The sequence below is a fragment of the Adiantum capillus-veneris genome, chromosome 19 (assembly GCF_014529385.1).
Source record: "Adiantum capillus-veneris isolate H3 chromosome 19, ASM1452938v2, whole genome shotgun sequence".
Classification (NCBI taxonomy): Eukaryota; Viridiplantae; Streptophyta; class Polypodiopsida; order Polypodiales; family Pteridaceae; genus Adiantum; species Adiantum capillus-veneris.
This window is the reverse complement of record NC_140949.1, coordinates 57,634,497-57,651,962: the sequence shown is the minus strand read 5'-3', so window position 1 is coordinate 57,651,962 and position 17,466 is coordinate 57,634,497. Positions and strand designations below refer to the sequence as shown.

Below are 17,466 nucleotides of genomic sequence, written 5' to 3'. Positions count from 1 at the left end.
AAGAGCGTGCTTGGGCACCCACGGTGTCACCCAGGGGCGGAGAACTTGAAAAAAATGCGAAATGCGTATCAGCAATGAGTTTAAGGCGCGCTTAACTTTTGCACGCCAGTCAGTTGTCTGGGATGGGCAAGGGGGTCAAGCCGCCTCACTGAGTGTAGTAGCAGACATCTCATCCTGCCAAGAGTTGTTCGCCAACTCAGCTACACATGTCCAACTCAGCTACACATGTCCGGACGGACGTGTGTGTCACTGGCCTGATGTAGCCAGCTCCATCTGGTGCCTGGGCCCTGATGTAACCAGCTCCAACTGGTACCACAGTGAGAGTGTATATTGGTATTCATGAATATAGGGGGGGTGTCCCCGGTGGAGGTTTCAACCATGATACATGGAAAACATTATCCATTCTCCATTTGGGAAGTTGTACCAAGTTACCAACATAAGTTCATATATAACTATTGGTAACAAAGAGTGGTCCAACGCTCCTAAATGAAATTTTTGGACAATGATTGTCCACTTTTTCAATCGTAGGCTCAAAATGTGTAATTAAACGCAATCTCCTTTTAACGTGGGACTTATTAGCCTGATGGCTATTAGTCTCATGTGACTTCTTGCGAGATAGCTTCATGGTGAGAGAAATAAATCTCTTTGATTGAGTAGGAAGAGACTTTTATCTCTATGTCCTGGCTTCTCCCATGTTTAAAGCTACACCGTACACCTCAGGGACAGTTTTTAGTTCCCCATGAACAACTGAAGTAATAGAGTTCACTTATTGGCTTCCGCTACTACGAAAAAGTGTAAGGAGTGCATATAGGAAACATTATTAAAGTACCTTTTAACATGAGTTCTGAACCCCACCAAGTGTGCCTCCAATATAGGCTTATATGTCGGATGAAGGATCTTTTGGCTTTCACGAAAGCCCGACAAAGTTCTATTCTAGCTCCCTTTCGAATGTGTATAGGCCATACTTAAAATGTGTCCGCAAGTTTGTTGACAACAAACATATACACGCCCCCCCCTCTGCCGCTTTGTGCTCCCTGCAGCACCCTGCCAGCAGGCCCCTCTCTCCGCCTCGTGCCCACGCACATACACGCTTTAAAGCTAAGAATTAGGACCTAGCTCTTATGATTTCATGTATCTACCACCATAATACCAAGATACCAGAGTGGGGGGCCTTCCACTTGGTTGGAAAAAGGGTACCAAAACAGGAAATCATTGAAACAGATTTGGTTAAAGAAAGATTATCTAAGGCTGCTCTTTTGTTGTATTCTTGGAGAGCCTATATTCATTGAGGTCAAAGTCTTATAGACAAAGAGGGGATACTTAGAGTTGCAAGAGGAAGTAAAGGTCATCAAACAAATAAGATATCTAGAAGGGACGTTGTCAGGAGGCTGTGGCAACCACTATCCTTGGTTGTTGGTTTCTTTCCCTTGTTTTGTATTCCTCCTCCTCTATCCACTTCGCATCCAATGCATGATAGTTCTTGAACTTAACCAAGAACCGCCTTTGGACTTTACCTTTATTCTTTGTGTCCTTATGTGCCAAAATCTGTTCAGGAACAAGGATCTCCTTGTTTTATTCCACTTCAGGTTGCTCATCAGGCTCCAGCCTCTTAGTGTCATGGCTTTTAAGTCCTGGTGAAGTCACAAATGATCGGACATTGTGTGGCCATTTCGAAAAGGCCGATGGCCGAGGGTTTCACTCGCAGTCGGGAAGGGCAGGTCACCACGAGATGGTCGGGCGAGTCGGCATTGGAATTGGAGCAGTAAAAGGGTGTCTAGGCTTTGTTCAAAGTCATTTAGGCCCCTCGCTACACTTAATAAGTCGGTGGGTACTAGGAATTAACTCAAAAGAGATAGAGTGGACACTTGGCTGTTGCAGGTGCAATTTCCTAGTCCAGCTGGAAGAGGGGCCCCCAAATTGAGAGAAGGGCTGATTTTGGCTCATAAGTGAACTGCTGTGTGTGTGTGTGAGTAGTGGGTGCATGTGATCACAGCTTTAATGGAAATCTTGCCTTCTCCCTTGTCTTATGTAGTACGATGATTCCGCTCTCGCGCACCTCTCTCCCCCTTTGAATACAGAAACGTGATGCCCCGCTTGAGGCTTTTCATCTGTATGTACAATTGTGTGGGTTCATGCGCGATTGCTGAGGCAAGAGCCTCTTGCTCAGGTATTGGATTAGCTAGTTGCTAATCCCCCGCAGGTACACGTGAATTTGGAGAGATTTCACGCGAGAAATCTCGTCCGATTCTAAGGCCAAGTAGCCCTACAGGTGCGGGAGCTCGAGGGCTTGCTACGGATGCGGTTGGCACGCGAAACGGAGCCCGAAACTGTGAATTACAGCCTCCTGTGTATTTTTGCAAGTTTAGGGTTTTGACCCTAATTGATCCCTAATACCCCAGGACCTTTGGGGAAGCGTTGGGATCACTGTACAGGTGATCTGGTGCATTTTCAGGGCAGAAAACAGAGAATTCAGCGTGCTGCAGATTCTCGCCAGGTTTGGGAAAGTGTCCGTATGCGCCGGGAAAGTCACCTTTGCATGGGGATTTTGCCTGTGAAGCCTTCTACTGTGGTTATACTGCCGAAATCAGGCTAGAGTAGGCCGGTAAAAGCGGGACAACTCGTAGGAACTTGCAGATTTTCTCCCAAGTTTTATAAGAATAAAGAAATATTGAAAGGGGCGCCAGTTGGGCCTACAGAGTGTCACTGTCTGCTTGGTAGCACTCTAGCTACTGGGCCGTGGTTTGTGTGAAGTGATAATTCCAGTCAGAGGTTTATTCGTAAGGTTTTCCTCTGTGTCATAAAGTCAAGTAAAGAATTGGGTGAAAGCTAAAGTCTACCGCCCTACGGGCTGGTTTTAGACGTTGGTCTGGATATCATACGATGACTCCTACTCAGCTAAAGAATAGAGCATCAAAGCTAGTCAAAGGCTCTAGCAGAGAGAGGTTGCATGCAAATTCTCCTATGTGGCTCTTATAGATTCATACTTTATTTGTTGGTGTGCTTGCTACTCTCAACATGGACAAATTTTAGCTGCAAATTCTACTCTTGCTCATCACCGTACATATCTTTCTAGTATTGGAAACGGAAAATATATAGAGTAGGAAAGGCTATCATACAAGATTACATCAAGTCATGACCAAAGTAGTATTATTCACCATGTTAACCCATGATATGTGAATTTGTGTTTTTATAAATGGATTGTGATACTTCACTATAAAAAGTTAGCTCATCATGTGATTGGGCTTTGAGCCATGTTAATTTTAGCTTTTGGCCAATTTTGGCACTCCAAAGGGGAATGTATTGAAATGATGTATGTGACCAGTCCTATTAGTCTGTTAAAAGTTTATGCATCTCAAGTGAATACTCAATGTGGTCCCATTATTTACTATGTCTTTTAGGTATTTATTTTACTTATTTGACATGATTCTAGGTAAGGCAAATTACTAGGGTGGGATACTTAAGGTCCCCAAGTTGCTATATAAGAGACCTCATCCCCCGTTGTATAATCATTTGTTCATTGCCAAGTTGGTTGGTTGTGAGCAACTTGGTTGTGAACAACCAAGTTGGTTGGTTGTTCATTGAGATCGGGAGACATACTGGTGTTCCGAGGGGGGAGCGAATCTGCAGAGCCTGCACAGAGGAGGTGGAGAGTGAGGAGCACTTTGTATGTAGATGCAGAGCATACACTGAGATCAGAGGCAGGTATGAGGCCCTATTTAGAGGACAGCCCACTCTCCGAGAGATCATGGAATCTCGAGATCAGAGACAGCTCGGACGTTTCTTACTAGAGATACAGAGCCATCGGGACACACTACTACAGCCACACACAGCTACACAGACAGAGGGGAGACAGTCGCAGCTCACAGACTTCTTTCAGAGGATTTCCGCCCCCCCCTCACCAGACACTCAGAGGGGAGTGACACTCCCACAGGCGGAGGTGAACCGAGCTAGACGACGACCACGAGTCACAGGCTACAGGGGCGCGAGCTCCCACCACCGACAGATCGAGGAGATCCGAGCCCGGGAGCGCCGTGCCACTGAGGAGCGAGTGGCTCAGATGAGGGCTGACCCGACAGCTTTCATCCGGGTAGCCTTGGCACCAGACCCACCCATGTACCACATCTTACACCCCCCCATTAGTACAGGATGGAGCCAGATAGCTTGATGCATTCTCATGATTGTACTACCTTGAGCATACAGACATGCATATACCCCTAGAGATAGAGCTCCATCCCTCCTCAGATACTCCACTACCTACTTTCAGCTGAGTTTTGTATCAATTTTGTTTCATTTGTCTTTCCGATAGACGGATGACATACACACAATGTACATTTGATTTGTCTCATAGGCCGATTTCGGCCTGACATAGACGTTAAAAATCTTTCTTTCTTTCTTTCTTCTTTCTTTCTCTCTCTCTCTCTCTCTCTCTCTCTCTCTCTCGCATTTTCTCTCTAACTCTACACTTCCGCATCGTTGACTTTGACATGGTATCAGAGATCATCGCTCATAGAACGGTGCACCGCGAAGACGAGGAGATATTGAAGAAGAGGACGACCACTGTCGGCGATAAAGATTGGCAAAGCGAAGAGGTACTTTCCCATCGACGTTTTCTTTCCATAGCAATTTAAGATACCTGCGATAGAGGGGGCTTCATCGGCAACGACTCTTCATAGCATTTTGAAATGCAGAGCCAGAAGTGGCGGCAAGGTGCATCGCTATCCTCGGCGCTTTGAAACGCATCGGAGAAAAGAGCCTCCGAAGGCTATCTTGGTGCAGCTTCACTCAAGGCATTTGGAAAAGCTATTGTACTGGAGTCCACCCACGTCAGCTCTTATGAGCGTTTTGAAACGCTCAAAAGGCGACAATTTTTTCCTTGAGTTCTACGACACTGCCCGAAAAAAGGGGGGGAGGGGGGTTGGACTGAGCATTTCGAAACGCTCTTAGGTAAGAGCCTCAGGAGCTTGTGGTTGGTGTGCCTATTAAAACACCATTGGAACTATGCGAAGGGTAGTTGTCGGCTGAAAAAATTTGCAGCATTTCGAAACGCGCTGCATTGAAAGCCTCCGAGTTGCAAATTTAGGCTGTGTTTGGAGAAGTTGCTATGCCTACTTTTACCTACCTTGTATTGGGCGTTTTGAAATGCCACCCAAAGGGAAGGGGGGACTCTTGCCAGACAAAAACCTTGGCCTTAACGACGACAAAGTTCTTCCTTGATCAACTCCGTGCTATGAATAATGCTTTGATTGGTACCCAGTTAGCTGCCTTGGTACTCGCGAACATGCTTGAGGAGTACGAGATGATGGCTAGGGCACTATGCTTGCAAATTATGAAGGAAAAGTTGGATGTTGAGGATCTCGGCTTTTTACTCATTGAGGTGGAACCCGTCCTAGTCTCCCAAGGCAAGGTTCAAATCTTGCAAAAGGACAAAGGCAAAGGTAAGCTTGATGAGGAAATCAGAGAGAATGTTTCCACCAAGGAGATTGACAAGGTTGATGTGGTGGCGACTGCAGTGGCTTGGTTGGTTTGGTTGGTGCTTGATTTAGCTACCACTGATCAAATAGCCTTAATATTAATCTCCGTATCTTCAACTAAACTAATTAAAACGATCTCCTTGAATTGAAGATTTTGTCCTCCGTATGTACAGTTTTGATACCCTTGGGGGGCCAAAACATTATCCCATGTGGAATTCTTCCAATATTATGTAAAGGAAAAACTAGATTCCTTTTCCAGATTCTTCCAATATTATAGAAAAGTACGGTGGCGGATGCCGCAACACGCTTCAACAAAGAGAGGCAACTGGAGCTCCCAATACTTGATTTGGACCTGTGTCAGAGTTCAAGTCATTGGTGCTTGAACCTGGGTGTCGGAGCTCAAGGCACATTGCATTTGGCAAGGAACGGACATGATGTATACAAACGCTATGGATGCGCTGTAGGCAATCCATTGATGTTGGCTAGATTATGGACATGGTGTGTTCCAAAGTTCGTTATCTTGTAAAATCTTGGACGTGATGTGTTCATAGTTCACGAATGGGGATTCTTGGATGTAGTGTAGTCTACAATTCAACTTTCTAATGAGGCAACGGGTGCTCAAGATGGCATTCTTTTGGAGACAAGTTGGTGGTTGCAAAATTTGAGGTGTATTTAGAATCCCGGCCGGTGCTGGGTTGTCCGTGGTAGCTTCTTCATCGACTCGGTCTTCCTACATTTGTCCACTATGACGTGCATTGGTCTTCATGTTCAAGAGGGCCATGTGTGAGGGGTTTCTAGAGACTTGGAGTACATCAACAATTGTACCACTACTCAAAGTTTGGAGATCCAACCTTGCCAACTAATTATCGCACTATCATGATTGGCCACTCATTGGCCAAGCTATATGCATCTATACTTGAGTATGAGTTGAGCAGATGGGCAGAGAGAGAGGGTGTACGAGCTTCAGGGCAGGCTAGATTCAGGAGGGGATTCTCTACACTTGATCATATCTTCACACTTAGATCGATCATTGAGGAGGGCAGAGCACATGGGAGAAGGGTTTATTGTATTTTTGTGGATTTCCGCAAAGCCTTTGACACAGTCCCGAGAGCCAGGTTGATACATCGACTACATGACTTGGGAGTCTCACAGGAGCTTGTATGGGTTACCATGGCATTGTATGAGATAGTTATAAGGAGAGTATGGACAATAGAGGGTATTTTGAACCTTCTTCACTCTACTATTGGGGTGAAGCAGGGATGCTCACTTTCTCCTACTTTGCTTGGATTGTATATTGATGAGATTTCTGACTATATTGAGACTGCAGGGGATAGAGGAGCACAACTATCAGGTACATGGATACCTCTATTGCTTTATATCGATGATATTGTGTCTATTTCAGACTCTCCAGAGGTTCTGCAAAGACATCTAGATGCATTACATGCTTATGAACATGACAGTGGGCTCTCCATCAACCTTGCAAAACCAAGGTGATGGTATTCAACACTACAACGCAGTGGGTCAGGAGATTAGCACCTATTTTCACATATGGACAGGAGATAGTAGAGTATGTAAACTCTCATACATATCTTGGTGTTGTATTTTGTGGCATACATGTGTTGTGTTTAGAGGACCTACCTTCTCTATGAGAGGTGCTGTAGAGGCGAAATTGACGACGGGATATGCATCATTAGGAGGACTAGAGAGGATATGTTCACATGTGCAATTTTAGAAGCCACACACTAAGCTATAGCTATTTGACACATTGATCACTTCTGAGGGCCTAGCTTGGACCATCATAGCAGATCAGGGGGCACATATGATGGATGGAGATCCATGGAGAGACCACTTGTATCATGATCTCCAGGCTGATCCGGGTGAAAGGCTCAATGCCACATGAGATATCAAACTTGAGATGAGTGCACCACCAATTGTAGTGGAGGCTGTTGCTAGATCAGCGTCTTTTTCATTCATAGCGCATGGGAGCTACCACGCAATAGATATGACTAGGGCTTGAGTCATCGCGACAGCTGGCCAGTGAGGGTGATACTTCATGTTGGTTTGCACAGATATCAGCTTGGTTTGAGCTAGATGGATTTAGTATGGACAAGCTGCCCTTTTTTCAGCATTCCCTGGATGCACCAACCCTCACCCTCACACATTCAAAGATTAGTAGGATTATCAGATATGATCTCATTCAGCTGGATACTAGGAGGACTTGGCTGTCTCCGTCACATGAGTTGGGGATGAAGATGGCATTTTATCAAGATCATCTTCTCTGGACGACACATGATGGGTTTACCGCACGTCCCAAGTATATGGACACCCACCTAACGCATGTCATTAGATGTGTTATTGGTCAGCTACACACCTCAACTCACCGGTTGGAGATAGAGACTCGCCGATACACAGGTATACCCCCAGAGGAGAGATTATGCCAAGTTTTCCAGAGAGAGCCAGAGAGAGAGGAGCACTATATCTGCCAATGCACAACATACTACGAGATCCGCGGGAGTTTTCATTGCTTATTCAAAGATGGCTTTGGCCCCTTATCCCGCATTCTGGATTACTATGATCAGAGGTGCCTAGGTCTCTTCTTGCTGGAGATCCGTAGACTCGGAGAGACCACCCTTAGGAGGAGAGGACCTACACATAGAGGTTCCATACAGAGCCACATCACTACTTTTTATAGAGGGATTACTCAAGATAAATGAGAGCTGATCCTGGAGGACATTGAGGCCATACTGCAGAGACCCATGAGAGAGCTCATGGGATGATCACTATTCTCTACTTCCCTCATTTGCCCTCATATGAGACTTGAGTGTACCCCTCCCCATAGGTTTTGAGCTGGTGTATTATGTGATAAGGACGTTGATGATGATAAGGATGTAGATTAGGCTTATATACCTACCCACTCTAGGTGCCCTCATTTGTTTTATCTTTATGTTCCCTTGACATTGTACTAGTCACACATGGATTTAACCTTTTGGTCTCATAGGAAATTTTGGCCTTTGGAAGATGTTAATATAACAGTTCATTTCATCTCTCTCTCTCTCTCTCTCTCTCTCTCTCTCTCTCTCATATGACTATGATGGGGGTTAATGAGCCGACGCATATGAGAGCTTGGAGAGTGGGTAATAAGAAAAATGGAAACAATGCGGTAACCTGGAAGGAAAGGGCACTTATTCTTCGTTTCTCCTCCATGGAAGCGAAGAAGGATTTTTTGAAGTAGAGACCAACTCTTAAGAAGACGGGCATCTCTCTTGGAGATGACCTCTCGCTCTTGCAAATTGCTTATATGCAGGAGGTAATACTGGATATTAGAGCGGCAAGTGAAAAAGATAAGATTGCTATCTACCGAGATGGAAGCCTGGTGATATTGGAACGACGCTCCGCATGACATGTGGGGCCACACTAAAGATGGCATCATGGAATCGTAATGGGTCACTTCGTCTTGATGTAGGGGCATTTGAGGACAGCTATATGGGGAGAGAGATCGTCTTTTACTCAGAGACACACCAGGTATCGGGACAGGTTATGCCACATGTGACTGGATATAGGTGGGAGACAGCTTGGCGAGCAGAGATGAGATGAGAGTATAGAGGGAGAGGGTCAGGGGAAGTAGAAGTCCTATTCAGGGAGGAGTTACAATAGCTTGTGCACATTGTTTGGAGAGATGATTAGGCCAGATACATGTGGGTGAGATTGAAAGCTGAGATAGGCAAATTCTTGTACATTGCTATATGCTACTTGTAACTTTTCCCCTAGCACATCAATGTATGCCGCACCTAGAGGATATTCCCCTTTCTTTGCATTAAACGAGGACATTTGGGAGTTTTCTAGAGATGGTGACATCATTTTGTGTGGGGGACTTTAATGCCCGCATGAGAAATCATCAACCAATCCCTCATATGGAATATTGAGAGAGCTAGATACCACTGATATGGGGCTTGATAGATGCTCACAGGATAAGGAGTACTCTTAGTACGGGAGATATTTGATGGAAATGGGGACCTCATATGGATTGGCCTACAACAATTTACTTGCTTCCCACATTCGCATGGGGCCAGCATAGTGGACTATGTCATGGCATAACCGAGGTTCATCCCCTACATTTAGGATTTCACAGGAGGACCCAGACTTGTGGGTGTAGAAGTGGGATCATTCTCTTTTGACACTTTCAGTCTCCTTTCAGTATAGGACAACCCATGTGTCTGGGAGGAGGACACATACCCGCTATACATTTACACGAGACTGACCCTGTCTATACAGAGGAGATCTATGGTCATCTATGTACAACAGCCAAGCCAGGACTTTTATTGGAGGAGCTCACCACTTTACAAACTGAGACATTGCATGATGTAGCAGCAGAGGCAGACCCACACATTCAAAGACGTTGGCCTAGGAGCATGCCTCAAAACAGTTGGTATGACGAGGAATGTAGAGAGATGAGAGCACAACTTCCGAGGGATCTTCTCCTAGGGGTCATCGATCACAGATAGTCTAGGATAGCCTTTCGACGCCTTGTGCAACGGAAGAAGCGAGCGTTCCTAGCTCAAATGGAGTGAGACTTATACTAGTTGTTCTTGAGCAGAGACTCAAGAGATGAATGGTGTCTCTTGCATAAACTCTCCCCTCCCCTATTGCTTACTTCCCCCGATGTATGGGGTCAGTATGCAACGTCCTTATATACGGTTCTTGGACAGATACCCCTTCTAGATCCTTTTGAGCCATGCCCATCAACAAGTACCTTCTTTACCACTGAGATGGTAAAGACGACCATTCACAAGATAAGGACAAGGATGGCATATTATCATGATGGTCTAGTAGCAGAGCACTTTATAAATGCAAGAGATATACACGTAGAGGTTCTTGCAGTCTTGTTCAATTGTGTCATGTGTCGGGGTTACCTGAGACTTGGAGATTGTCTACTATTATGCCTATCTTCAAAGCAGGTGATCCTACGGAGCCTAGAAATTACCATACTATTATGATTGGACACACATGGGAATGTTTGTATGCATCTATCCTTGAGCAACAGTTGAGCAGATGGGTAGAGAGTGAGGGCGTATGGGCAACGGGGCAGGCCAGTTTTAGGAGAGGCTTCTCCACTCTTGACCACATTTTGACACTCAATGGCATCATCGAGGAGGGTAGGGCATATGGGAGACGTATTTATTGTAGCTTTGTGGATTTCGGAAAAACGTTTGACATGGTGCCGAGAGCTAGATTGATGCGTAGACTACAGGAGATGGGAGTGTCTAATGAGTTGATTTGGGGGATCATGGCTCTATACAAATCAATGGTGGGACATGTACACACTCCAGAGGGCATATCTGATTTAGTGCACTCCACTATTGGAATGAAACAAGGTTTTCCATTGTCCCCTACTCTATTTGGTATGTAAGTAGATGAGGTGTCTGATTATATTGACAAATAGGGTGGCATAGGTGCCTAGTTGGCAAGGAAATGGATTCCATTGTTGCTATATGCTGTGCTGATGATATTGTGTTGATATCTGACTCACGGAAGGGTATGTAACGACAATTTGATGCATTACATAGCTCTGCAGAGGATAGTGGATTGTATGTAAACCTTGGTAAAACCAAGGTTATGGTGTTTAACACCACACCGCAGTGGCTGAGGAGATCAGCACCTACATTCACTTATGGTCAGGAGAGTGTGGAGTACACAGAGGCATACACTTATCTTAGGGTAGTCTTTACTGGGCCAAGGTTTTCTTTGAAGAGAGCAGCAGAGACTAGATTGATCCGAGTGTATGCGGCCTTGGGAGGATTGGAGAGGATGTGTTGCAGGTTCAATTCCAGGAGCCCCGAATAAAACTCCGGCTCTTTGATACCTTAGTAGCTTCAGCTATGCTCTATGAGGTTGAGGTTTGGGGACCCTCTGTAGGCCAGGATTGGTGGAGAGGCCCTTAGTATCTGTGATCTCTCGGTTTATTAGAGCCAAGGCCTCTGTGCCACATGAGATCATCAGAGTGGAGTTAGCAAGCCCCCCCATGGAGATAGAGGCGCTTACCAGATTAGTCTCCTTTATGCACAGCTTCTGGGATACTACCAAAGATAGATATGCCAGATTGGCCCTTGAGTCTTCCAGACAGTTAGCTTTATCGGGAGACACATCATGCTGGTATGCACAAATGTCATCATGGTCCGAGATACATGGATTCAGCATGGAAAACTTACCCCCCTTCCAGTACTCCTTTGATGCACCATCGTTGTCTCTTACACGAGCGGAGATTACTAGACTCATTCGCCAGGATCTGACCCAGTTGGACATGGATAGAACCGACACAAGAGTTGGGTACGAGGATGGCTTTCTATAAAGAGCATCTTCTCCAACTCACAGGGGATGGGTTTGTGATTCGACCCAGCTATATGGATACACATCTATCTCATCGGTTACGGTGTGCCATTGGTTAGATATGGGCATCTTCCCACCAGCTTGAGATTGAGACTGGTAGATTCAGAGGGATACCAGCAGCCAGCAGGATATGCCGCCTATGTCATACACACCAGAGACGGAGATGCATTATTTATGTTAGTGCACAGTGTACTATGAAATATGGGGTCGCTTCCACTGTCTATTCAGAGACAGCTTTGGACCCTTCTCTAGAATCATGAGCTATCGGGACCAGAGATGCCTTGGAATGTATCTATTTGAGTTACACAGACACAGAGACAGTTTACTGGGAGATTTGAAGAGAGACAATCCTAGAGATAGATTACGTACTTCTTCACCCTAGACACTAGACAAATAGAGGAGCAGCAACCACTGCAAAGATCAGCGCAGACTCACACCCGCGGTACTCTCATTGACGGAGCATTGGAGCTGGGGAGATCGAGACGCCCGCGACTAAGGAGAGGAGTTTGACAGCATCGGCGGAGACTGCAGCAGAGGGTTCGAGCCATATTATCTCGACATCGAGAGTACATATGAGGATAGACTCATGACCCATTATATCGCCCCCCTTTTGTATTGGGCACCCATTGTATCAATGATCACACATACCCCACACAATTCTAGCTAGTAGCACTCCTAGATTCATTTTACCATCTCTGTTTTTTGTACCCAGATATGGTATGAGATTCACCAGTTTGTAACCTTTTGGTCTCATAGGTCATTTTGGCCTTTTGAAGACGTTAATATTACATTTCATTTCATTTAATATCTCTCTCTCTCTCTCTCTCTCTCTCTCTCTCTCTACGCTTCTGCATCGTCGACTATGACATGGTCGACTACGGCCTCCAAACGACTTTATCTCCAAATAACTGATGGTGTATTCAGGGGAAAGGTCTATAGATTATTATGTCAAGATGACCTGAGGACGACCCTTTCTTAACATTGCTGGAGATTACATAGGGTCGAACTGAGGTTGTCTGTTTAGCTTCAGCGACAACATTTCCACACACATGGTACCGGGACCTTGTTCTCAGACCATGCCCCAAAAAAAACTGGTGTGATGATGAGTGCCGTGAGACGAGAGCTCTCAGCTCCCTTACAACGCGAGGTAGCTCATGAGTCTACTACACATGAACAACATGCATACTCTCCGACACCTCGTGCGGTGGCAGAAGAGATATTTCTTAGCTGAGCTAGTGAGAGTCTATATCAATCATTGTTGAGTCAATACTCCAAAGAGATTTGGCAATTTTTCAATGAGCATTCTTGGATCACACCCATCACATCGCTTGACCCACTAGGAACAGTATGCAGCTACTTCATATACAGTGCAAGGATGGCCTCTATGCCATACCCACCAAAACCTGACCCCTAGACTTCTACCTCCTTTATGACAAGTATGGTTTGTCAGGCTATTCTCAAACTCTGAACAGGTAGAGCACATGACCACGATGGCAGTGTGTCAGGTGCAGCGGAAGAGCCTAAGGATTTAACTCGGATCTAGTACTCTGCACAAAGCCAAAGGTTACTGTACTTCACTTGAAAAGAGAAGCTGAACTCAACACAATGAAGGAGAGACAAAGAGAGAGACGACACAGAAGGTCGGGTCTCAACCACCCTCAATGGCCCCCTTGCTCTGTTCCCGGAGCAATTACTTGATTTATTACTTGCACAAAATGCTGATACAATGATGCTAATGGTGAGATGTTGACGGGAGCTAGATGTAGATGCTGGGTATTGCTAGGATGCTGATGGGTACTTGCTAGGGATGCTTGATATTGTGAGACTAAGCTGGATCTGAAAACGCTAATGCTGTGCTGAATGGTGCTGGGTACTTTGTATCAAGAGAAGCCGATTCTCGGAGTTCACTTTTCCGCACGTAGAGCAATAGGTACCGATTGTGAATACGCAATATGACGAGTTGTTTTGCGTTTGTGCTTTTGCAGGCACTCCCTCACGGAGAAGGATCAAAGAGGCCTCGGCCTATGCTCAGGGATTCCGGGAATGGAATCAAGAACGGTCTGTAGGGCTTCACGCTGAAGGAACAGACGGAAACAAAATTGAGAGATCGTCTCTTGGGAATTTCCCCCATGGGAAGGAATTGGCCATCGAGTTTGAAGATTTCGAACGGAGGGGTCACTCCGGTTCTTGTGCTTGTAAAAAATATTCTCCCTAATAAAGATTCTCTTTAAAGGGGGGTGACCAGCCCATTTTCTGGTTCCAAATACTATGTCGATCTTCTCCCTCATCTCTTTTGAGTTGAAAGTTTATTTATTTTCAGCTTGTTGATTATTCGTTTGTGCTTCCGTTTGTGACAGCGAGGCTAGATCCTAAGCTAGACTACGAGTGACGCTAGATTGTAGTAGAAGATTGTCCACGTGGCGCAAGTCCAGTGCGCACGTGACATAACAGTGAACGGGCGAATGTTCTGAAGCGGTGTTCCAGACGAGTCCCGCTCCCGAAACAGAGTCGGGGAGTCGGGAACGGAACGCCATTCTGGAATGGGGTATAACCGGAACGGTGTTCCGGAACAGGGGGGAATGGGACGGAACGGGTAGAAGTAGGCATTTGGGGGTAGATTTGGCTGTTTGGGTGACATATTAGGGGCAGTTTTGGGGTTGATTTGGGACTAAGCTGAATGGAGGTAATTCAAGCCTTACTTTAGTCAACCATTCTGGCCCCTATAAAACTGGCCCACACTCTCCCTCAGTCTCCAAGAAGTCCCAACGCTAGCAGCAAGGAATACTTCCGGCAGGAATCTGCAAGTGATTAGGAGAAGTCGATTCTCGGAGTTCGCTTTTCCGCACGTAGAGCAACAGGTACCGATTGTGAATACGTGATACGAGTTGTTGCTTCGTGTTTGTGCTTTTGCAAGCACTCCCTCAAGGAGAAGGAGCAAAGAGGCCTCGGCCTATGCTCAGGGATTTTGGGAATGGAATCAAGAATGTTCTGTAGGGCTTCATGCCGAAGGAATAAATGGAAACAGAATTGAGAGCTCATCTCTTGGGAATTTCCCGCACGGGAAGGAATTGACCATCGTGTTTAAAGACTTAGAATGGGTCACTCCGGCTGTTGAGCTTGTAAAAACCATTCTCCCTAATAAAGATTCTCTTTAGGGGGGGGGGGGGGAACCAACCCATTTTCTTGTTCCAAATACTGTGTCGATCTTCTACCTCATCTATTTTGAGTTGAAAGTTTGATTATTTTCAGCTTGTTGATTATTCATGTGCGCTCTCGTTTGTGATAGCGAGGCTAGATCCTAAGTTAGACTACGAGTGACGCTAGACTGTAGTAGCTTGTCCACAAGACGAAAGTGCAGTGCACACAAGACACAATGTAACAGGGAACGGGCGGAACACAGCCCAAACGTTCTGAAACAGTGTTCCGGACGAATCCCGCTTCCGTAACAGAGTTGGGAACGGAACGCCATTCCGGAACGGGGTATAACCGGAACGGTGTTCCGGAACAGGGGGAATGGGGCGGAACGGGTAAAAGTAGGCATTTGGGGGCAGATTTGGGGCTGTTTGGGTGACATATTAGGGGCAGGTTTGGGGTTGATTTGGGACTAAGCTGAATGGAGGTAATTCAAGCCTTACTTTAGTCAACCATTCCAGCCCCGGCCCCGCCCCCCCCCCCCCCCCGGTTCCCGTTCTGGGTAACTTTGCACGATGGACTCTTTGGCTTAGCATCTTTTGCACTTACGAGATATAATGGCATGGCTTCTCTGGGGGCCAATATATTATGGCATTTAAATGTCTTTCAGAGGACCAGCCAATTGTTTTTTGTCAAAGCAGAATGACTAATTATTATCGTCTCGCTCATGCCCATTCTTTCACCTATGCGGAACGGCACAACCTTCACTTGCTTAACCAAACTATAGGAGGAGGGATATCTTGTCCTAGGTACAAAAAGCCAAGCTTAGAAGGAGCAGTTTTTTTGTCTTACCACTTTAGTTTGTCTGTATCATTGTTACTATAGGCAGTATGATTGCTGGTTTGCTCTCTGCACTAAAATGCTGGATGTTTTTCAAAATGATTATGAACAAATAACTGGTTCTGCGAAATCTCTATTTTGAATATTATCACTTTTTTTAATCAAGGCACAATTTTTGTTGGAAAGATTGAAATAATCTAATCCTTTGCAGGCTTCCATACAATGATCTTTGTATTCAACTACCTGAATCGAAGTTTCGACTGTGTCTGCATAAAACACTGGAGGTGTTATTTGACCTTATGTGTTCTTATTTCTCCATGATGAGTTGGCAACCGCCTCCAAAGGTAAGAGCTGAGCTTTAGGCACACGCATCAACTCATCATAGAAGCTAAACAACCACATCTGGGAGACACAGCATTGCATTCAACTCTCTCCTTTTCTGACTTGGGTTTGCAGGCGATTAAAGGTTCCAACTTCTCTAATGAACCAGAGGGGGGTGCAGCTGGAGTTGCCCAGCAACAGAATTTGGCATCTGAAAGAGTTCAGGAGGCTAAAGGAAACGATGCCTGCTTCGTTGACAAAAGAAGAAACAGTCAGCCAGGACAGATTTCAGCCAATCCAGCATTGACAAAGTCAGGGCAAGGCTCAGAAGTTGCACATGCTGAGTTTAGCAATGCTCCAGTTTGTAGTACTTCGGTCAGTGTCATTGGAGATTGTACACAGGATTTGCTCCTAGGGGAAAGCAATGATATTGCAAAGGCTATAGATGAGGCCGTAGGGGAAGGTTCTCTAAGTGACCTCACGGAGAGCTTGAGAAGAGAGACTGTTGCTAATGTTAGCAAGGCTTTGGACAAAGGAAGAAAACATGTGTGGGAACTGGCTGCTCGCCGTGTTTCGGCGTTGCTCTCTTGTGATGCTCTGTGTACAACAAGTCCTCATCACTTTTTGCAAAGTCTGGATTGGGTAAATAGATTTGTCCTGGCTGGTGAGGCTTTCAGTGGTGCAGAGGCAGTATCACTAAGGGCTAAACTTGTCAAGCTTTGCGAGAAATATTTTGGATCTTTTCATCGACAAAATCTGGAGGTGTTTTTTTTTCCCAAGGACTTCCAGAAAATATATCTTTTTCCCCGTTCAGAATATAGTAGCACCTAATTTTCTTTGCATAAGATAGTGTCTTTTAAAAAAGTAATATCTTTTTCAGCTTCTACAACGAATCATGTTTTTTTTATCATACTTGAGAGCATTATCATGTATGGAGGTCTTCACCTCCCATTGATCTGGTGATAATTTTTTACAGGTAGGGGTGGGAACCTATTGCTGTGTTGGCTGCTGATCTCCTCGAGGCCCTGGGCGGAATCCTTGGAGACCCAGACAGCTCCAACCTCCTACCACCCGTGCTAGTCTTGGGCTGTTGCGGTCGAGGGATGAGGGTCTGCAAGAGTAGTGGCTGCTTGCGTCTTTGTCCATCGTAGTAACACTGCGATTGAGTCTGGGATCGCTGTTTTATGACGAGGGAAAGCTTTTGCTAGATGCCCCGCCCTATCAGGCGACAGAGTAAATAGCGAAACCCAACATCCCCTTTGCTGGGGCGCGTGCCGAGAATCCTGCAAATTGTCTAGAGCCGGCTGACCTCAGCTGT

At 45.6% G+C, this 17,466-nt stretch overlaps 1 protein-coding gene across 3 annotated transcripts in view; it reads left to right on the top strand.

Annotated features, from left to right (window-relative positions):
- Positions 1-17,466, top strand: part of LOC147434071 (coiled-coil protein) — a 167,844-nt gene that overhangs the window by 52,679 nt on the left and 97,699 nt on the right. For all 3 annotated transcript variants that reach the window (XM_086490693.1, XM_086490691.1, XM_086490692.1), the window contains 2 exons: positions 16,039-16,171; positions 16,284-16,910. In XM_086490693.1, coding sequence (XP_086346819.1) covers positions 16,039-16,171; positions 16,284-16,910 — 760 coding nt within the window. The remainder of the gene's footprint in view (positions 1-16,038; positions 16,172-16,283; positions 16,911-17,466) is intronic.